This window comes from Culex quinquefasciatus, chromosome 3 (assembly GCF_015732765.1).
Source record: "Culex quinquefasciatus strain JHB chromosome 3, VPISU_Cqui_1.0_pri_paternal, whole genome shotgun sequence".
NCBI classification, from domain to species: domain Eukaryota; kingdom Metazoa; phylum Arthropoda; class Insecta; order Diptera; family Culicidae; genus Culex; species Culex quinquefasciatus.
The window spans coordinates 7866143-7889462 of NC_051863.1; the positions used below are offsets into that span (position 1 = coordinate 7866143).

The 23320-nt window shown below is 33.0% G+C and overlaps 1 protein-coding gene across 2 annotated transcripts in view; it reads right to left on the reverse strand.

Annotated features, from left to right (window-relative positions):
* Nucleotides 1–22193: 22193 nt before the first annotated feature.
* The window catches only part of LOC6045483 (ABC transporter G family member 20), a 43344-nt gene continuing 42217 nt past the window's right edge, over nt 22194–23320 (reverse strand). For both annotated transcript variants that reach the window (XM_038263056.1, XM_038263057.1), the window contains 2 exons: nt 23026–23291; nt 22194–22968 (listed from right to left, as the gene is read on the reverse strand). In XM_038263056.1, coding sequence (XP_038118984.1) covers nt 22667–22968; nt 23026–23291 — 568 coding nt within the window. In that variant the 3' untranslated portion in view covers nt 22194–22666. The remainder of the gene's footprint in view (nt 22969–23025; nt 23292–23320) is intronic.

The window sequence follows — 23320 nt, forward strand, 5'->3', positions numbered from 1 at the left end:
ACAAAAATTACAAAAATTACAAAAATTACAAAAATTACAAAAATCACAAAAATCACAAAAATCACAAAAAATCACAAAAAATCACAAAAATCACATAAATCACAGAAATCACAAAAAATCACAAAAATCACAAAAATCACAAAAATCACAAAAATCACAAAAATCACAAAAATCACAAAAATCACAAAAATCACAAAAATCACAAAAATCACAAAAATCACATAAATCACAAAAATCACAAAAATCACAAAAATCACAAAAATCACAAAAATCACAAAAATCACAAAAATCACAAAAATCACAAAAATCACAAAAATCACAAAAATCACAAAAATCACAAAAATCACAAAAATCACAAAAATCACAAAAATCACAAAAATCACAAAAATCACAAAAAATCACAAAAATCACAAAAATCACAAAAAACACAAAAATCACAAAAATCACAAAAATCACAAAAAACGCAAAAATCACAAAAATCACAAAAATAACAAAAATTACAAAAATTACAAAAATTACAAAAATCACAAAAATCACAAAAATCACAAAAATCACAAAAATCACAAAAATCACAAAAATCACAAAAAATCACAAAAAATCACAAAAATCACATAAATCACAAAAATCACAAAAAATCACAAAAACCACATAAATCACAAAAATCACAAAAATCACAAAAATCACAAAAATCACAAAAATCACAAAAATCACAAAAATCACAAAAATCACAAAAATCACAAAAATCACAAAAATCACAAAAATCACATAAATCACAAAAATCACAAAAATCACAAAAATCACAAAAATCACAAAAATCACAAAAATCACAAAAATCACAAAAATCACAAAAATCACAAAAATCACAAAAATCACAAAAATCACAAAAATCACAAAAATCACAAAAATCACAAAAATCACAAAAATCACAAAAATCACAAAAATCACAGAAATCACAGAAATCACAAAAATCACAAAAATCACAAAAATCACAAATATCACAAAAATCACAAAAATCACAAAAATCACAAAAATCACAAAAATCAAAAAAAATCACAAAAATCACAAAAATTACAAAAATTACAAAAATTACAAAAATTACAAAAATTACAAAAATTACAAAAATTACAAAAATTACAAAAATTACAAAAATTACAAAAATTACAAAAATTACAAAAATTACAAAAATCACAAAAATCACAAAAAATTACAAAAAATCACAAAAATCACAAAAATCACAAAAATCACAACAATCACAAAAATCACAAAAATCACAAAAATCACAAAAATCACAAAAATCACAAAAATCACAAAAATCACAAAAATCACAAAAATCACAAAAATCACAAAAATCACAAAAATCACAAAAATCACAAAAATCACAAAAATCACAAAAATCACAAAAATCACAAAAATCACAAAAATCACAAAAATCACAAATATCACAAAAATCACAAAAATCACAAAAATCACAAAAATCACAAAAATCACAAAAATCACAAAAATCACAAAAATCACAAAAATCACAAAAATCACAAAAATCACAAAAATCAAAACAAATCACAACAAATCACAACAATCACAAAGATCTCAAAAATCACAAAAATCACAAAAATCACAAAAATCACAAAAAAAATCACAAAAAAATCACAAAAAATCACAAAAAATCACAAAAAAATCACAAAAATCACAAAAAATCACAAAAAATCACAAAACCACAAAAAATCACAAAATCATAAAAAACACCAAATATAAAATTAACACAAAAAAAAAAACAGAAACATAAAGAACACTCACAACAACATGAAAAAACAAAGTAATACAAAAAAAAACAAAAACAATTAAAGTTGTTTGTTGATCAAAATTTATACAAAAATTAGTGGTTGTTTTGAAAAAAGTACAAAATAAAAAAATACTTCATTCCATCATTGAAAAAAAAAAAAAAACTTGAATGAGAATGTGACTTGCACTTCGACGTCGTCGTGCTATCTTGTCGCACCCGCCATTTTGACGTTCCGAGAAAAACGCGTTTTAATGTTTGACCTTGAATATTCAAAAACGAGAGCACGCAATGTAAACAATAACAAACACGTTTTGTTTGGCTCACCATTCTGTGCATTGTCCCAAAGTTTGGTTGAAGTTGGTTGCTGGAGTCCCGAGTTACAATTACAAATGTTTACGGTAGTCTAGCTTGTACGTGCGACAAACGCATCCTGACTTTCCTGGCCTGAAATCCCTCTGGCCTTTTGTCGCACTTACATCAATTTTCATGGAGTGACAAGATAGCACGACAAGATTGAAACTACTTTCATATGTAAAGTGACAAAAATGCACGGGTTTTTTTTGGTTTTTGTTGAATATCTCAGGATTGAAATCGAATATTGGGGATCTGTGAAGGTCAAAAGGTGAGGCATTGTGAGCTGCACAAAATGGCGTTCTTAACTCAATTTGGCCCAAAATGCACGTACGACCGGTTTCTCCTGTCTCGTCAGAGACGCTGGAGCAGAAATCCCACGTTAGAGGAAGGCCATGCCCCGGGGGGCGTAGTGCCAATAGTTTCGTTTCGTTTTTCGCACGTACGACAAGTTAGCACGATGGCGACGACTTGTGATTCCTAATTAGAGTCGCTTGTTAGTGTTAATTAGATCAACCTTGTGTCTAGTCTACGGTCTTTGTCCCTTTTCAAACGTTTTTTCACCCCGTCCACCAGATCCAACCCACGATTTTTACACTTAGTCCAGAGTGTTACCCGAGTTCTGTGTGTCACCTGCGAAGAACGCAAGCATCAACCATCAGCTAGCGCAGAAAGTCGTAAAGAAGATTTGCTTTTATTGGAAAAGCTTCATAAAGTGAGCAAATGAACTAAACCGGACGCGGGGGCATTCGAGGAAAGTCAGCAAGGGAAGGGTGTGGACGGTGAAAATTGTGCGAAGAAACCCCTCCTCGAGGCGCTTTCTGAACACCTGAACGGTGGGCGTCACCGCTTGATGCACACAAAGAGCGCCGTCGTCACCATGGTCGTCGTCGCCACCGCCTGCAGTGAAAACAATTCCCGTGGCCCAGGTACGTAATCCACTTAATGCTCTAAAATAACAATAAAATTGAAATTGATGGTACAACACCACTCACGGTCTCATTGTCACCGTCCCTGGATCTTCTTTGCTTGTTCACAGCATCGTCAAGGATTGCAATCTCTCCCGGGCGATGGCGTCGCCAGACCGTGGGATCAGGACCGTAATACCCCCTTCCAGGTGGTTGGTGGTGGCCAGTGAACCGTCAGGATGGCCGGCCCCACCCGCCTGGTTGAGCGTTGTTCTAGGCCAGGGAATGAGCTCCGATTGTGTTAACCCTCGGATGGACACAATGATCGTCATCGTCCAATTAAACATGAGTGTTTTTGGTTTAATCCGATTTTTTTTAAAGAGGTCTTTTGAGCAACTTTTGTTCTACAACCATTTTTACTTCTCTTGTTTTATGTTTGTTTTATTTATAGTAATATTTTTTTGTGTAGTAAATGCCTTATTCTACCATCTCCTATCATAACCTTTTGCCTTTTTAGTTTTTCATGTTTTTAGGTTACCTTCCAAATTTTTGATTGTTTTCACATTGTCTATTATGAAATGATACTATTATTATTTGATTTAAAAAATAAACGCGACCCAAGAAAAAAAATCAGAAACATTGGCAAAGTCACTTAAAACAAGTCAATCTTCTTCTTGAAATTGTTTTTAAAGATAAAAAATTTGTGGAAAAATTTATTTTTCCGATTTTTTAGACCAAAGCCCGCCTAAAGGCGGGGTTGTGTTGTACGGGGTTAATCATTAGCAATTTAAATAATAACACCAACTGCAAAAATAAAAAAAAATTAATCTTTGTCATTTAACCGTTAATCTTTGTAATTTACGATTTTGTGTCACTTAAAAGTAATATGGGATTTCCTTTTTAGTTTTAAGTAATTTGTATATTGGCGATAAGATTACTTATAAGTCTGAAACCTTGCCTAATTATTTGCCATTAAGGGACAAAAGTGACAAAAGGTCGAAAGACTATAGGTCGAAATGACAAAAAGATCGAAAGTGGACCAAAGGCTGAAAGGAAAAAAATTCGAATGAACACAAAAGTTCCTTAGTTTTTGATTTTTTTTTGTGGGTATGTACACTATTGCAAACATAGTCAGCTCTGTGAATTATTTTATGACAGGCAGGCCGGATTCAATTTTTTTTTCGTGAGGTTTATGGAGCAATTCTCTACGAAATCGGTCTTTTTTCTTAAATTTTAATTTTTGTATTTTTTAATCCGACTGAAACTTTTTTGGTGCCTTCGGTATGCCCAAAGAAGCCATTTTGCATCATTAGTTTGTCCATATAATTTTCCATACAAATTTCGCAGCTGTCCATACAAAAATGATGTATGAAAATTCAAAAATCTGTATCTTTTGAAGGAATTTTTTGATCGATTTGGTGTCTTCGGCAAAGTTGTAGGTATGGATACGGACTACACGGGTAAAAAATGATACACGGTAAAAACAATTTGGTGATTTTTTATTTAACTTTTTATCACTAAAACTTGATTTGCAAAAAAACACTATTTTTATTTTTTTTTAATTTTCTGATATGTTTTAGAGGACATAAAATGCCAACTTTTCAGAAATTTCCAGGTTGTGCAAAAAATCATTGACCGAGTTATGAATTTTTTAATCAATACTTATTTTTTCAAAAAATCGAAATATTGGTCGCAAAATTTTTTCAACTTCATTTTTCAATGTAAAATCAAATTTGCAATCAAAAAGTACTTTAGTGAACTTTTGATAAAGTGCACCGTTTTCAAGTTAAATCCATATTTAGGTGACTTTTTTGGAAATAGTCGCAGTTTTTCATTTTTTTAAATTAGTGCACATGTTTGCACACTTTTGGAAAAAATATTTTTGAAAAGCTTAGAAAATTCTCTGCTTATTCAGACTTTGTTGATACGACCTTTAGTTGCTGAGATATTGCAATGCAAAGGTTTAAAAACAGGAAAATTGATTTTTTCTAAGTCTTACCCAAACAGCCCACCATTTTTAATGTCGATATCTCAGCAACTAATGGTCCGATTTTCAATGTTAATGTATAAAACATTTGTGAAATTTTCCGATCTTCTCGAAAATTTTTTTTTCAAAAATTTTAAATCAAGACTAACATTTTAAAAGGGCGTAATATTGAATGTTTGGCCCTTTTGAAATTTTTCAAACATGGTTAAAAATAATCTGACTTAAAACTTTTTTTTAGCCCGTTTTAACCTGTTTTTTTATTTTGTCAAACATTGAGTGTTAAAATACCTTGGTTGTAAACATTTCAAAAATCACTGATTATGTAAACCTTTATATATGTCCCGTAAAAACATATTTTTTAACGTCATACATTAAAGCTCGAAAAACAAGAGAGGTGGTTTGTATCAAATATAAATGGATTATAAATTACTTAGAATACATTCAGTAACGCTTTGCACAGATCGGTACAAAACGTAAAAGTTTAGCAAATAAAATCTCATAAATTCGGTGATATTTTGCAAATTTTTGATAGGAGCATTTTGAGCTACTCTTTGTTTCCAAACTAAGAAAATCAGGCTTGAAATTTAAAATTAAGTTTTGTTTTATTTTTTTTAGGCAATTTGAAATGCAATTTCCTGCGTTTGAAATCATGTTAAGCATGTTTGGGATCAATAAATTTTTCATTCAAGTGTTGATATCATGGCTTGCAACTACAACTGTTATTATTTTTTTCCGTTCTCCCCCCTCAACTTTTGCCACAGTCAAAAAATATTAGCAACAGCCTTTTTAGTCTATCAAAATAATTTATTTAAATATTTTTTTATGGCTGAAAGTAATTTGTGGACGAGATCTTTGAAAAATGTTCCTAATTGAAAAATACATAAATATTGAAAATATTTTTTTGCTAATGCGAAATGAATATTTATATATGGCAATCCTGTCTGAAAGTATTTGTTATCAACACTCAAACGCTCGGGTAGTAATTTGACTCCTATTTTTTTTCTTAAAAATCTCATTACTTTTGGTAGAATTGGCCAATTTGGATGCTTTCGGTTGCAAATGATCCAAATTTGTCTATATTTTTAAGTATCAGATGGGGAAAAAAATATGGTCCATTATTACCGGAGATATTCCACATTCCGTTGGGGTACCTCAGCCCTCCTATATTGGTTTTTGGTCAATATAGTTTGAGTGTTAATGGAATTTCACAAGTCTTAAAAAAAAACGAATGTAAATTTTTGAATGCTTGGAAAACGCTACACGGGTCTAAATTAGAATTTTTTGTTTTCAAATGTAGAGTTAATATTTTTTTTAGAAAGTGATGTGTTTGTTAAGAACTTTTGATCTGGTAAGTCTTGCAAAATGTAGGTTGATCTGCAATTGAGGGTTATCTCACGTTCGAGGTAAATCCTCAAAACAAGTGTAAAAAGATGCTGACAGTCCAGTCATCGTCCGTGGCCCACTTTCGATTCATTCAAGGGAAAGAAAAGTTGTGTGCGAGAAAAGCTCCATTTTTTTTCTACCTCTTGATTCGCTTGGAGACCACGCTTGAAAGCTGTAAAATGGTCCCCGAAAAACAAATTACCGCACCGACGCACTAAAACGATAATGAAAATGGAGCACACTTTTTTTTCATTTCGCTTTTCACCCAGCAGGAAAAGCTTTGTTTGGAGGGTAGGGTGGTTTTAGAATTCGATTTGCAGTTAGACAGTGTGACCGAATCAAATGTGTTCGCACCTTGAGTGTAGTCTGGGAAAATTTTGTAGGTGACTCAAAAAAACCCAGTGAATATTTGTTTTCAACTGAGTCAAACTTTTTATCAAGATTTCATTTTGTTGAAACAAGCTCTAGGGATTCGCTGTTAGCACAGGATAGAACCATTCTTGTCACGGTTGGTTTAATTTTCCACCAACTATTTGAATTATTAACCAAAATTCCAAGATTACCATTAAACCCATTTAAACATGAAAAGACTATCCAAAAGGGGTGCGGCTCTCGAAAAGTTGGCCATCGCCGCCGTTTCCAGGGAAGAATCAATTATTCCAATCCCTGGTGGGTGTGTGGTGATCTCCTTTTCCCCATGTTTGGAAAGCTTCGGCTGTGGGATTGCAAAGTTTTCCAGCGCTCTCAGTTTCTGGGTTTCCTCTGGAGATGAACGAGCTCTCGAGCGCGCGGTTACAAGTTTTTGTATCTCTCTGGCGACACAGCATTAGCGAGGAGTTGAACCAGCCAGGATTGCCGTTAGGAAATGCTTTATGACTCCGGCACTTAAGGTGACGGTCTTTCTCTCTATCTCTCTCTGGCAGGGGGAGGGGGGGGGAGAGCTTCGAAGCAAAACTCGGCAAATGTGAAAAGTTTAGACTGGGGGTGGTGGTGACTCAGCGGGCTCGGTGTGTAAAGTTAATTAAAGCTTTTAACTCGTATTGAAAATAGTTGGGGATTTCGAAGCTCTCCGAATGGGATTAAAGTGGATTCCGGGCGAAAGTTTCACTTGCCTAAGGGTACGGCTTGACTTTTGTAGTTGAGGTGCATCACAACTTGAAAATCGTACGTGGAGACAGGAGGAGTCTGAGCTTAACGCAGCTTACGTTGTGTACAAATCAAGATGAAATGTGCCAGGAGGATGATCCTATCATATTAAAATGGGATTTTGTGTAAACTTAAACCCTTTAATATCAACTTCAAACCGCTTTATAGGACTTGAGTGGCTTCTATAATCTCAGCAAAAAGTATGATTTTAGAAATAAAATAGCTCTGACAGACTTCAGGCTAACTCTGCTCTAATTAATCATGATTGCTGACACTTTGATGCGCATAAAGTATCCAATATCCGTAATTGTGTGCGGTTGTGTGATTTTCCCCGGAAAGCTCGCCTCATTTATTACAAGTACAGAGTTTATTGTTATGCAAATTGCTTCCAATTGGACACACCGCACCAACAACCACTTTGTGCGCGGGCACTAGGTGGTAGTGACGCGCTAAACCGTTCCGAATTAAAGCGAATTTACCACCCAGATTATCATCGAGCGCGCGCCTAAATTAAATGCCTCATTATTCCTGGCCGTCGATAAATCTCACTCTTGGCTGGATCGCTTTTCACCGCCGCCGCCGCTGGCAGCAAAACTGCCCAAACTGGGATCTCCTCGTGTGTGGGTGTGTGTGTGTGTTCGTAATTTAATTACAGAACCCAGGACTTCCACCCACTTACAATAACGAGATTTATGGCGCCATGCCACCGGATCTGATTATGATATAGTGAGGGTTGCGGATTACCCTGCTAGACACTTGGTCTCTCTCTCTCTATCATTTGTGCGGTTGCATTTGCTTAAACTTTAGCAGTATTATCTGATGGAAAGGGGTATACTGACAGAACAGTGCTGTTCAAATTTCAGGACAGTTTATGATGCGCAGTAAAATTAATAAAAGATCAAATGTCTGAGAATTGTCTTTCTGAAAATATCATCAAGATATCGCTTGTAGGCTATCTTGTGACACGTCCTATCTTTTTACAGCAGACGTGTCACAAGATAGCACATAAGCGACGATATTTCATGATCTGCAGACAATTTTAGCCTGATACAATGCACTGCGGTACAATGCAAACTGTCAAACTTGCATTTTTTTTAAACCGGTTCAACTTTGCCAGTTGAGAATGGATTGACCAAAATAGCAGAAATTTCGATTGAAGATTTTCAAGATTTATCTAATGTTTAAAATAATACAAATGCGAAATCAAGTAATAAACTGCTGAATGAGCAATACTCTCAGGAATGAGCAAATTTCCAGATCTCCTTTTGAAAATTTTGAGGAATTTTAGTAAATTCCTTTTTTTATGACCAAAGAAGTTACAAAAAAGCTTTTGTAATTCATCTTATATAAAAAATAGTATTTTCAATAATCTGTATTTGGCAAACGGATTTCTTGATCAATTAGGTTATCAACAAAGTTGAAGATATTGCTTAGGACTTCTTCGAAAAATTATTAACAAATTTGTATTCGCCTTTTCACACAAAAAAATTCAGGCAGCAAAGCCGCTGCAATTTTTTTCGAAGTTAATATTGTCGTTTGCTCTTCAAAATCTTATTTTTGTTTTCGAAAAACATCCAAATTTTAATGGAAATAATGTCGAATCCAGTGGTTACCAAACTGCGGCCCTGAGGTCTTCTGTGCGGCCCGCGGGCTGGTTTTGAAAATATTATGGAATCCAGCCCACTAAGTTTTCTTTTGCAAAGAAAAAAATATAAAAAACATTAAATTAACTCAAAACATGTGAAATCGCAATTCAATTTAAATACCTACAATATTTATAAGGATTTAGCAAGTTTTTAATATCCTTTATCTCTTTTTCATAAAAGATTAAGAGGCAGTATTTGTAAATATTGCTCGGTTTGTTCTAGAGGTCGTATCGAGGTGCTCCGATTTGGATGAAACTTTCAGCGTTTGTTTGTCTATGCATGAGATGAACTCATGCCAAATATGAGCCCTCTACGACAAAGGGAAGTGGGGTAAAACGGGCATTAAAGTTTGAGGTCCAAAACATATGAAAAATCTTAAAAATGCTCGCATTTCCGTAAAACTTCATCAATTCCAACTCTCTTAGATGCATTCGAAAGGTCTTTTGAAGCACTTCAAAATGTGCCATAGACATCCAGGATTGGTTTGATTTTTTCTCATAGCTTTTGCAAATAACTGTTAAAAATGGATTTTTTTAAAACCTTAATAACCTTTTCCAACAGCCTTCAACACCCATACTCCCGTAGGTCAAAAGTTAGGGAATTTCATGGACTATAAGCCTACGGAAATAACTTTTTGGCCAATCGCAGTTTTTCTCATAGTTTTACGATTTTTCTGTAACAAACATTTTACAACGTTAGTTTTTGCCCTGTAGGCCGTCATAGCGGCACTTTTTGGTCTCAATTTTGTCATATTCGGAATCCTCGGAAAATTTAACGTAAGTTAGAAGTATTGCACGGAAAAGAGTTCTATCCAAAATTTAACAATTCAAATTAGCTGGCTTCAAATTGGTGAAACAGTGATTTTTTTGGTTGAATCAGCTAAAATTACAGCTAAATTTACCAACCTGTGATTGGTGAAATAGCTAACCCTGATTGCTGATTTGCTTTTCAAAACTGACAGCCCAAATCAAAATGACAGGAGAGATTTTACCAAAAATAATGGTGTTTCAGCACAATTTTGCGTAATTTTACCAAAAATTAGCTGGAACCGGCAGCATGGATTTTTGACAGGTCATCAGTTCGAGACCAAAACAAAGCATCGTCTTGTATCGTGTTCGATCCTGTTTGAGCCGCTCAGTTCGCGAAGTTTTTGATGGTTATGTGTGCTGTTTGAGTGCAAGTGCAAGTGCAAAAGGTGATAGAATGTGTTGTGTGAGTGAATAAATCAAAAGCCTGGAAGGTTTTCTGCGGATCGACACCTGAAGGTAAGTTTCAGTAGATAAGGTGAGAAGTTTTTTGTGTTGAGGGAAAGTGGTTAGAAGTTGAGCCTCTCGTTATTGTTTGGATGATGCGTAGGTAAAAACATGTACTTAACATAAAGTGGGAGCATCCCTAAACCACGTGAACACTTTGGCAGGGGAAAGGGAGGCTGGCGATTGTCCACAGTATACTTTTTGTATGGACATCTGTCCACCTGGAGGGGCGGCGGGTACAGAATGTCTAGACATAGATTGGCCAATGTTTGACAGCTCCGAACAAATAGGGTGCCTAATGCCTTTTAAGCACATCCATAAATATTGTTAAATATTGTTAGAAATGAAGTTAAATTAAGTTCAATTAAGTTAAATTAAGTGAAATTAAGTTTAATCAATTTAAGGTTACTTAAATTAAGTTACATTTGGTAAAATTTAAATAAAAATGTAGAATTCAGTTAAAATCAGTTAAATTGATAAAATTTAGTTAAAATTAGTTAAATTTAGTTGAAATCAGTAAAATTTCGTTAAAATTGATTAAATTTAGTTTAAATTAGTAAAATAAAGTAAAGTTTAGATAAGTTCAATTAAATTTTGTTGAATTAAGATGAATTAAAAAAATAGTTAAATTAAGCAAAATTTAGTTAAATTCAGATACATTCAGTTGAAATTAGTTATTTTTGTGTGATTTAGTTGAATTTGCCCAAATTTGGTTAAATTAAGTTGTGTTAAGTTAAATTTAGTAAAATTAAAAAAAAATAGCAAAATTAAGTAAAATTAAGCAAAATTAAGTAGAATTAAGCAAAATTAAGTAAAATTAAGCAAAATTAAATAAAATTAAGCATAATTAAGTAAATTATGTAAAATTAAGTAAAATTAAGTAAAATAAAGTAAATTTATGTAAAATTAAGTAAAATAAAGTTAAATTAAGTAAAATTGAGATGAAATTAATGTGGGTAATTCTCTACCAACTCACACGAAATCGGGAAAAGTTGCCCCGACCCCTCTTCGATTTGCGTGAAACTTTGTCCTAAGGGGTAACTTTTGTACCTGATCACGAATCCGAGGTCCATTTTTTGATATCTCGTGACGGACGACCCTTCCATTTTGAACATGCGAAAAAGAGGTGTTTTTCAATAATTTGCAGCCTGAAACGGTGATGAGATAGAAATTTGGTGTCAAAGGGACTTTTATGTAAAATTAGACGCCCGATTTGATGGCGTACTCAGAATTCCGAAAAACGTATTTTCATCGAAAAAACACTAAAAAGTTTTAAAATTCTCCCATTTTCCGTTACTCGACTGTAAAATTTTGGAACATGTCATTTTATGGGAAATTTAATGTACTTTTCGAATCTACATTGTCCCAGAAGGGTCATTTTTTTTAGAACAAAATTTTTCATTTTAAAATTTCGTGTTTTTCTAACTTTGCAGGGTTATTTTTAGAGTGTAACAATGTTCTACAAAGTTGTAGAACAGACAATTACAAAAATTTTGATATATAGACATAAGGGGTTTGCTTATAAACATCACGAGTTATCGCGATTTTACGAAAAAAGTTTTGAAAAAGTTGGTCGTCATCGATCATGGCCGTTCATGGTCACCCGCGACAGACACGGACGACGAAACAAAGAGAAACGCAAAAGTAACTTTTTCAAAACTTTTTTCGTAAAATCGCGATAACTCGTGATGTTTATAAGCAAACCCTTATGTCTATATATCAAAATTTTTGTAATTGTCTGCTCTACAACTTTGTAGAACATTGTTACACTCTAAAAAATAACCCTGCAAAGTTAGAAAAACACGAAATTTTAAAATGAAAAATTTTGTTCTAAATGAAAAATGACCCTTCTGGGACAATGTAGATTCGAAAAGTACATTAAATTTCCCATAAAATGACATGTTCCAAAATTTTTACAGTCGAGTAACGAAAAATGGGAGAATTTTTAAACTTTTTAGTGTTTTTTCGATGAAAATACGTTTTTTGGAATTCTGAGTACGCCATCAAATCGGGCGTCTAATTTTACATAAAAGTCCCTTTGACACCAAATTTCTATCTCATCACCGTTTCAGGCTGCAAATTATTGAAAAACACCTCTTTTTCGCATGTGCAAAATGGAAGGGTCGTACCGCCCTCCGTCACGAGATATCAAAAAACGGACCTCGGATTCGTGATCAGGGACAAAAGTTACCCCTTAGGACAAAGTTTCACGCAAATCGAAGAGGGGTCGGGGCAACTGCTGTGTGAGTTGGCGGAGAATTACCCATGTGTTAAGTTAAATTTAGTAAAATTAAAAAAAAAATAGCAAAATTAAGTAAAATTAAGCAAAATTAAGTAGAATTAAGCAAAATTAAGTAAAATTAAGCAAAATTAAATAAAATTAAGCATAATTAAGTAAATTATGTAAAATTAAGTAAAATTAAGTAAAATAAAGTAAATTTATGTAAAATTAAGTAAAATAAAGTTAAATTAAGTAAAATTGAGATGAAATTATGTTAAATTCAGTGAATATATGTCAAATTAATTTCAATCAAGTTTAATTAAGTAAAATTAAATTAAATCAGTTAAATTGAGCTTAATTAAGTTGTAAATGGTTATATTTAGAAAAATGTAGTTGAATTTAGGTAAATGTAGATGAATATAGGTAAATGTAAGTACATTTATTCAAATGTTATTACATTTGGCAGAATTCAGTTAAATTTAATGTAATTTGGTAGAATTTAGTTAAATTTAAAGTTATTTGGTAAAATTCAGTTAATTTGAGTTTAATTAAGTTAAGTTAACTTTAATTAAGTTAAAATAAGTTTATTTAAGTAAAATTAGGTTAAACTAAAATAAATTAAGTTAAATTCAATTGAATTAAGTTAAATTAAGTTGAATTAAGTTAAATTAAGTTAAATTGAGTTAAATTAAGTTAAATTAAATTAAATTAAGTTAACTTTAATTAAGCTAAAATAAGTTTGATTAAGTTAAATTAAATTAAGTTAAATTTAGTTTCATTAAGTTATATTAAGCTAAATTGAGTTAAATTGAGTTAAATTAAGTTAAATTTAGTAAAATTTAGTTAAATTAAGTTAAATTATGTTGAATTAAGTTAAATTTAGTTAAATTTTGCTAAATTAAGATAAATTAAGTTAAGTTAAGTTAAATAAAGTTAAATAAAGTTAAATATAGTTAAATTAAGCTAAATAAAGTTGAATCAAGTTAAATTAAGTTTAGTTAAGTTTAATTAAGTTAAATTAAGTTAAATTAAGTTAAATTATGTTAAATTAAGTTAAATTAAGTTAAATTAAGTTAAATTAAGTAAAATTAAGTTAAATTAAGTTAAATTAGGTTAAGTTAAGTTAAATCAAGTTAAGTTAAATTTAGTTAAATTATGTTGAAGTATGTTAAATTAAGTTAAATTTAGTTAAATTAAGTTGGATAAGTAAAGTTATTTTGTTTAAGTGAAAGTAATTTGATGTTATATTTAAACTTTGTTAAATGCAAAACATAGTTTAAATTTAACATGAATTTACTATAATTTAACCAAAATAACTTTTTGTAAGTTTTTTTTTGTATTTTTGTTTTTTTGTATTTTTGTATTTTTGTATTTTTGTATTTTGGTATTTTTGTATTTTTGTATTTTTGTATTTTTGTATTTTTGTATTTTTGTATTTTTGTATTTTTGTGTTTTTGTATTTTTGTATTTTTGTATTTTTGTATTTTTGTATTTTTGTATTTTTGTAATTTTGTATTTTAGTATTTTTGTATTTTTGTATTTTTGTATTTTTGTATTTTTGAATTTTTGTATTACTGTATTTCATTTTTTTATTTGTCAATAGAATATCGCAACAAAGCCGTACAATTAGGATGATCAACTATAACATAGTTTAAAAGCCTGGAAACTATTGAAACATCCAAAAAACTTGCTGGACTACCAAAAAACGTACCAAGAATAGCGGAAAATCATGCTACACCAGCAAAAGTCTTTTTGAAAATAAAAAACAACTTTACAGGCAGCAAGGGATTTTTAAAAATGGTTTCGAAATTACCAGTTGAAACAGTCGAAAAATTTGCTGGACCTACCGAAAAACGAAGCAAGAACAAAAAAGAAACGAGCTAAATTAGCCAAAAGGCTGGGTGAATAATGCGTGCTTTGCAGGCAGAAACGGAGGCTTTTGAAAGAAAACTTGTAGAAATAGTGGAAAAATTAGCTATACCAACCAAAACACCTACCAAGAATAGTGCCAAAGTTGGCTAAACTAGCTAAAACGATGTGTGAAAAGACCTGGCTTCGCAGCCATCAATGGAAAATTTTGAGAATGATTCCAAAAAAAACTGGTTGAAACAGCCTAAAAACTCGCTGGGCTAACTATAAAACTTTCTAGAATACCATAAAATCTAGCTAAAATAGCTAACAGACCTTCTCAAAACATACAGCTTTTGAGACTGACAGCATTTTTCCAGCTTGCAAATTAGCAAATTTACTAAAAATTTAGCAAGATTTATCATTTTTAGGACCTGGATCCAGCTGTCAAATCCAGGAATTTTTTTTAGGATTTCCAGCAAAAAAAAATCGTGGTTGGAAAAACAACCAATTTTTTTAGGGTTTTTAACCGAAAATAAGTAAGATTCACGATAAACCTTCTTTCCGTGTGGAGTTGTAAATTTGATTTCAAAAATAGTTAAATAAAACATTTTCGAAAAAAGAAATAGATCTAATTTACCTTGTGATCAAAACGTCAAATGCCGTATTAAGTAGGCGAATATCTGTTTTACCCCTAAACCGACAAAATGTTAAAAAATATTTTAATTCATTTTAAATTGCATTTTTTCCAATCAAATTTACAACTCCAATACTTCTAACTTACGTGAAATTTTCCGAGGATTCCGAATATGACAAAATTGAGACCAAAAAGTGCCGCTATGACGGCCCACAGGGCAAAAACTAACGTTGTAAAATGTTTGTTATAGAAAAATCGAAAAACTATGAGAAAAACTGCGATTGGCCAAAAAGTTATATCCGTAGGCTTATAGTCCATGAAATTACCTATCTTTTGAACTACGGGAGTATGGGTGTTGGAAAAAGATATTAAGGTTTAAAAAAAATCATTTTTAACAGTTATTTGCAAAAGCTATGAGAAAAAATCAAACCAGTCCTGGATGTCTATGGCCCATTTTGAAGTGCTTCAAAAGACCTTTAGAATGCATCTAAGAGAGTTGGAATTGATGAAGTTTTACGGAAATGCGAGCATTTTTAAGATTTTTAATGTTTTTTCGACCTCAAACTTCAAAGCCCGTTTTACCCCACTTCCCTTTGTCGTAGAGGGCTCATATTTGGCATGAGTTCATCTCATGCATAGACAAACAAACGCTGAAAGTTTCATCCAAATCGGAGCACCTCGATACGACCTGTTACACATTGGTGAAAAACTCGCTCTTAATGAAACCTTAGAAGTTTTATGATGTGCACAAACATAAAATTTATGAATAATATTCATTTCCTATGCTAAAATTTTAATTTTAAATATAGTTGTGTTTGAAGAATATTCCTATTATTTATATGAATACCAATAAATAAAATAAAGTTAATATCAGAAAAATTTCCAACAGTTTTAAGCATCAGGTTGGATCCTGTGGAACACTTGGACACTCCTGCAAATTTACAAAATTAAATTAAATTCAAATCAAATCAGAACTTATTTGAATTGGCTAAAATAGTACGACACATCTGGAATAAAATTATTATAAATGATACCACATAAGTTGAGAGCACTTAAAAAAATGTTTTTTTTTAAAGACTATAACAAAGCATGGTTATTTCAAACATTGCAAAGCGATCCAAGATTTTCAACCGCATGTTTGGAATTGATGCATTTTTTATTGGCTTGTCATAAAATTTCAAAGAAATCTTAAAAGAGCAATTCTCTACGAAATCGGTTTTTTTTTCTTAAATTTTAATGTTTGTATTTTATAATCCGACTGAAACTTTTTTGGTGCCTTCGGTATGCCCAAAGAAGCCATTTCGCATCGTTAGTTTGCCCATATAATTTTCCATACAAATTTGGCAGCTGGCCATACAAAAATGATGTATGAAAATTCAAAAATGTGCATCTTTTGAAGGAATTTCTGATCGATTTGGTGTCTTCGGCAAAGTTGTAGGTATGGATATGGACCACACTGGAAAAAAATGATGCACGGTAAAAATTTTTTTGGTGATTTTTATTTAACTTTTTGTCACTAAAACTTGATTTGCAAAAAAACACTATTTTTATTATTTTATTTTTTGATATGTTTTAGAGGACATCAAATGCCAACTTTTCAGAAATTTCCAGGTTGTGCAAAAATCTTTGAGCGAGTTATGAATTTTTGAATCAATACTGATTTTTTTCAAAAAATCGAAAAATTGGTCGCAAAAACTTTTCAACTTCATTTTTCGATGTAAAATCAAATTTGCAATCAAAAAGTACTTCAGTGAAATTTTGATAAAGTGCACCGTTTTCAAGTTAAATCCATTTTTAGGTGACTTTTTTGAAAATAGTCGCAGTTTTTCATTTTTTTAAAATAAGTGCACATGTTTGCCCACTAGCGTGGTTCACGGATATATGAAAAAGACAAAAGTGTTCAATTTCGTTTGCATCAACCGGAATTTTGAAGTACTATGACCCAAAAAGCTAGCCTGAAAATTTTAGCTTATTTGGTTATGGTTTAGTTGCTCCAGTTTTGATATAAAATTAGAATGGAATTTCAATAAATTTAATTGATTTATTTTTCACTTTTTAACTCTTCTTCTAGAAAGTTTTCCTCAACCCGATAAAACTTTATCATGTAAGAGTTTTCTTATAGGTTTTGATTCGGGGAACAACTTTGTAGAACATCGCAAAGCGCTAGGAAATGATCCCGAAAAGATACAGGTTAATTTTATGAGCATATTTTGAAATTTTGCCGAAAAAAGTCAACTCTAAAAAACATCCTGTATCTTTCCAGGATCAATTCTTAGCACTTTGCGATGTTCTACAAAGTTGTTCCCCGGATCAAAACCTATAAGAAACCTATGAATAGGAAAATTTGATAGGGTTTTGGGAAATTTTCCATAAGAACATGTAAAAAGTTACAATTCTCCATATTAAATTGAATCAAGTTCCATACTAACTTCAGATCAAAACTGGAGCAACTAAACCTTAACCAAATGAGCTCAAATTTTCAGGCTAGCTTCTGGGGTCATAGAACTTTGAAATTCCGGTTGATGCAAACGAAATAGAACACTTTTGTCTTTTTCATATATCCATGAACCACCCTATTGCCCACCTTTGAAAAAAATATTTTTGAAAAGCTGAGAAAATTCTCTGCTTATTCAGACTTTGTTGATACGACCCTTAGTTGCTGAGATATTGCCATTCAAAGGTTTAAAAACAGGAAAATTGATGTTTTCAAAGTCCCACCCAAACAACACACCATTTTCCAATGTCGATTTCTCAGCAACTAATGGTCCGATTTTCAATGTTAAAATATGAAACAGTCGTGAAATTTTCCGATCTTTTCGAAAAAAATATTTTCAAAATTTTTAAACCAAGACTAACATTTTAAAAGGGCGTAATATTGAATGTTTGGCCCCAAAATGGCTTCTTTGGGCATACCGAAGGCACCAAAAAAGTTTCAGTCGGATTAAAAAATACAAAAAAAGTCGAATGACCGAAATCTGAGAGAATTGCTATTAAGTTTAAAAAGATCAATTTTACTATAAAAAAATTGAGTGTATGGAGGAGGATGGTATAATTTTATTTTGTTTTTATTTTATTGTAGTTCATGTTTTTCTTATCTTTGATGGAAAATTAGATAAATCAATGGCGAGATAGTCAGCCATTTTTTTTATATATTGAGAATTGTTTGAAATCGCAAGAGCACATTTCCAATAATTTTCCAAAAACAATCATAATTATTATAATTTGTTATTGTTATGATAACTTTTTTTCTCACACTACTTGCTTACTAAAGATAAATCTGAAATGCTCTTTTTTTTGTTTTCGTCGATCCAGGTAATGATGATTTGAAAAAAGATTCAATATGGTTTAGCAATTTAAGGCTAATCTTTCGGAATACAACACAGCAAATTTAAAAATAACTGAAGCTTATGAATGATAGTATTCTGAAATGTGTGTTTCGAAACTCATTCAAATTATAAACAAAAACATTGTAAAGAGCAAAAAAAAAATGTTTAGAACAAAAAAAGTTCCATCTCATTATATTTATGAACTTTTTACCTTTCCAAAAATCTTAAAATTAAGGAATATATTTTTTTATTTTTACGCTGAAAATTTTATAAGAAGGGATGTGATGTGGAAATATATGTGTTTTGCGGAAATTTTAAAACAGGAAAAAAATCAATGACACTTGCAGATTAAATAAAATAAGTCGCACAAAAAGTACGTTTTCGAAAATTCAACTATCAAACTAATAAAATTACAAGTTTCAGTAATTTTTATTTGTGTTCACATGCGACCCCCGATACTACGGCAAATTGCATAAATGGCCCACGAGTTTTAGCCGGCTGAGGACCACTGGTCTTATCAATCAATTGTAATGCACAGTACTGCAAACAAAATTTCCTTCGCAGAAACTCAGCAACCATTGGTATGTTTTGAGCAAATTGATAGGATATTTCTGATCATTTTGAAATATTTTTTGTTAAGAGTTTGTTACACTTGGTGATAACACAGGTAACATGTTTAACAAAAACATACACAGTAAAAAATGTGTAAATTTTGAAGGAGTGATTCTAGAAGGTTGAATATTTCCTCGTTTTGGTATAATTATACATTAATTTAGACTGAAAAAGTGACATTATGCAAGAAAAGTGGTATAATTACACATTTGACATAAAAAATGAACCCCTTCCCAGATGCAATATTACTATGACTTTTTTTCTGTGTTAAAATTAAGTCAAACATAGTTTTTGTTTTGCAATCGTTCCTCGTTTTTCAAACTTTTTTTTTAATTGACAAAAATCTTTGACCAACTTGTTGCTCACAAGATTGCATTTCCAAACATCTAAAACATATCCATAAATTAGATTTTTCAAAAATGATTCTTTTGCGCAATTCAATATTTTGAGTAAATAATCAAATTTGAAAATGATACGTTGTGCAACAAATTCCAAAAAGAAGAATTTTTCAGCACGTACATTTTTCCGATCCGAGTTGGATAAATTCGATGAATGCTTAAAATATCTAGTGTCCATGATTTAAGTAAATTCACCGTTCAAAATAAAAAAAAAAATAGAAAAAAAAACTTGTTGATAATAATGCTGAAAAGTCATCCTGAAAAGTAGAACTTGCCTGTTTCCTTCCTGTTATTTAAAAATTCAAAAAATATCATAGGTTCAAGTAATACCCCAAATTTATTGAAAAAAAAAACTGTTGCTCAAGCTTTAGTAATGCAATCGTTTTACCATTTTAAGAAAATAGAATTGTTTGCCTCAGATTTTTATGGAAAATTTGAAGGAGGCTCTTGGTTAAGATAAGAAATTTGCTTGTTTTTAATAAAAAAAAACACTAATACAATTATAATGGTCAAATCCCACTAACTGTTAGGAACCACTGCTGGATTTACCAAGCTTCAGTCGCCGTCTGGTAGTTTCGCCGTAGTACCTACAATTAATCAATTACCCAATCAGACGGGAATTAATAGTCTCCTGTGGGTTTGGTGTTGGCAAGATGAACTGCGCAGCAAATTGCAGTGTCAAATCGGGCGTGGATTTGCATCGGATTCATCGGAAATGAGCCGCATCATCGCGGTGCTCATTTGCTCAGCGTCGTCTGCGACTGAGTTGAGTAAATAATTGGAAGATGCATCTTGAATAGTGGTGGGCAAAACCGCTCATTTCTGTGAGCCGCTCATTTTCGTTCGCTCATTTAAATGAGCGGCTCTTTTGAACGGCTCATCCGCTCATTTCGCTCAAAGTCAGAAAATAGACTGGAATGAACTGAAACATCTGCTCAAGAATTTTTGATTTTTTTTAACGACCAATGGAGTGTCACACTTCGTATGATTATTGTTGATTGATAATTCAAAAATATATGTTTTCATCGCATTATTCTGAACAGATTGGAGATCGTCCATAAAACATAGAAAACCGTCGATTTGCTTTTTCTTTTTTTGGAAAGCATTTCAAATATAAACGTTTTGTATGAAAAAGGGTAAAAACATAGGGACGTGGCGTTACATCGTGCTGCCGCCTGGTTTTTTTAGGCGCAAGAGTGTAAAAGTGCTGAGTCATCGTCTAAAAATAGACGGCGTCCTATCTCGCCCAGCAAAATGAAGTCGATAAAGTAGTCGGTTTCGATGAGAAAAAGTGGAAAACGTGGTCTAAAAATAGCGACGCCATCCCCCTATTGATCTCTGAAATCCACAAAGATCGAAAACTTATTTCATAGAGAGGTAAACAAACTTGAGTTTTTTTTTCAGAAGTGAATATTTTCAACCAAATTATTGATTTCAATCGTAAAAAGTAAAAAGTAACGAAAAGTTAGCTGAATTATCGTTTTGATAATTATCTTCCCATTATTTTGTGAAACAAAAGATTTAATTTGGTGTTCAGTAACATGCATATTTGAGGTAGCGTTTTGCTGCACTTAATAAATTAGTCTTGAAATGCAGTTATTTGTTTAATCAGAACAACTTTTATTCATGACAGCAAATGAATGATCAAAACAAGCGTCAAAAAGGAAGATCAGAAAAAATGCCTTAATAAATCTATTGAACAATTACCACAAAATAGTACCAAGTTTGTATGATGTGCTGTGGTAAATTACATTTTAAATCATAAACAGTCCAATACATGGATTAAAACCGTTAACTAGCATACTAACTATGTTCGAATGCGTGTAACAACTTCATGTACATAACATTTGAGAAATCTATCGATATTTTCATAATGAGATCATGCAACATCTGGGGACAGTCAGCTCATTCAAAATCACAGGCGCCCCGACACAGGCTAGCAACAAGCATAAAGTGCGCCATAATGTTTAAACATGAGGCGGCCGGTGAGAACCTAGTTTCCCCTCTTTTCTCCACAGCACCGTCACCACCAGCGCGTGGAAGAACGAACCCAACGAGAGCGAATGAGCGAGAGCGAAATAACGAAAGAGTGAGCGAAAACGACTCCGTTCGAAGACGTCGACGACGGCGCGAGCGACGCTAATCAAGCGCTCCGTTCGTTCTTTCCGTTCATTCGTTCTCGCTCATTCGCTCTCGTTCGGTTCGTTCTTCGACTCGCTCTTTGATTTGACGGTTCTTTGAAAAGAACCGGTTCACAAAATGAACCGCCGCTCATTTTTTCTGAGCGGTCGCTCATTCGTTCTTTAGCTTGAGCCGGTTCATAAGAACGGTTCGCTCAAATAAGCCCATCTCTAATCTTGAACAATTTGAACTAAATTGGAAATAATCTTTTATAAATTACAGTTTGTAAGTTTACTTTTTGAACAACTTCAAGTTAAGTTTTTGAACAACCGAGTGCAGCTTTATGACAGGAAAATTCCACATCCGAATGCCTTGGGACGTGGAATCTGCTTCAGATTACCTTTTATCCTTCCAACGATCAACATCCTAGTTCGCGCTTTAATTAAATCCTCCGGCGAGTCCGTCCGGAAGTGCTGCGGATGGGCGAATTAATCACACCGACCATCTTCAATTAGCATCGCCGGACGGTGGTGATGACCGGAAGTTGTGGGGGTGGAAATGAAAAGCGCTCTGCCGTTGTGGGGTTTTCATGTAGACTGGTTTTATTAACTTGGGTGCCCCGCTCCGCGGAGGGAAGGCACGTTGGTTGGTAACAAGTACAGAAACTCTGAGATACATACCATCACACATCTTAAAACTAAACCAGGGAGGGGGGAATTTGGGGATTGTTGTTTTGGGTTAGAGAGATTGTTTTTTTTTGGGGATTTGAGTTTGCTAAGAATAAATATTTGGGTTATTTACAATGCTCGATACGTTTGTTCTAACTAAACAAACACTAGTACTGCTAAAATTACCTCACATCAGTTCTCTGCTCACAGAAAATCTAATCATTTGGCCTATGAAGTGTAAAATTCGCAAGATTTCCATACTTGGCAAAAGTATCCCTTAACAGCTAAAACAGTTTAAAAAAACTACCCTACAGAAAGCCTTCAAATAGTGTACAGCTAGAGCTTGAGCAAAATAATCTGCGTTGTTGGCAAACCTCCGGCTTATCCCTTCTTGAACTTGAGCAGCAGTATGCTCAAGGTCAGGAAGATGATGATCCAGATCGTGATGGAGACGAAGCCCATGTAGACCTGCGGATGATCGATCATCCAACCGCGCTGCATTATCGAACGGACCGATTCGGTAGATTTGGTCAGGGGCAAGAATATCGAGAAGGGTTTCACGAGCGGGTGCATGCCCTCGATGGGCCAGATGATACCGCACAGCATCACGATCGGCAGGAAGCTTCCCATCGCCATGTACACCGCGGATCTTTCGCTGTCAACCGAGCACGAGATGACGAACCCTGGACGGGAGAAAATCGTTTAAATAGAGAAATTTCAAGAACATCGCGATCTCTTACCAAAGCTCATTCCGCACAGTCCGGTCAGCACGGTCATCAACACCACCGATGCGAGCTCGCCGCGAAGCGTAATGTCAAACACGTAAAAGCTGAACACGATCACCATCGCCGTCTGGATGAACATGACCAGCAGCTGGGAGATGACGTGCGAAAACAGAATCTCCACCCCGGTTACGCCGTACACCAGACAACGCTCCAGTATACCTTCGTTACGTTCGATCAACATCGCGCCCGAAGTCAACGCCACCGACAGGAAGAAGATGATCCTGGAAGGTAGAACTTTGCTGTAAAGCTG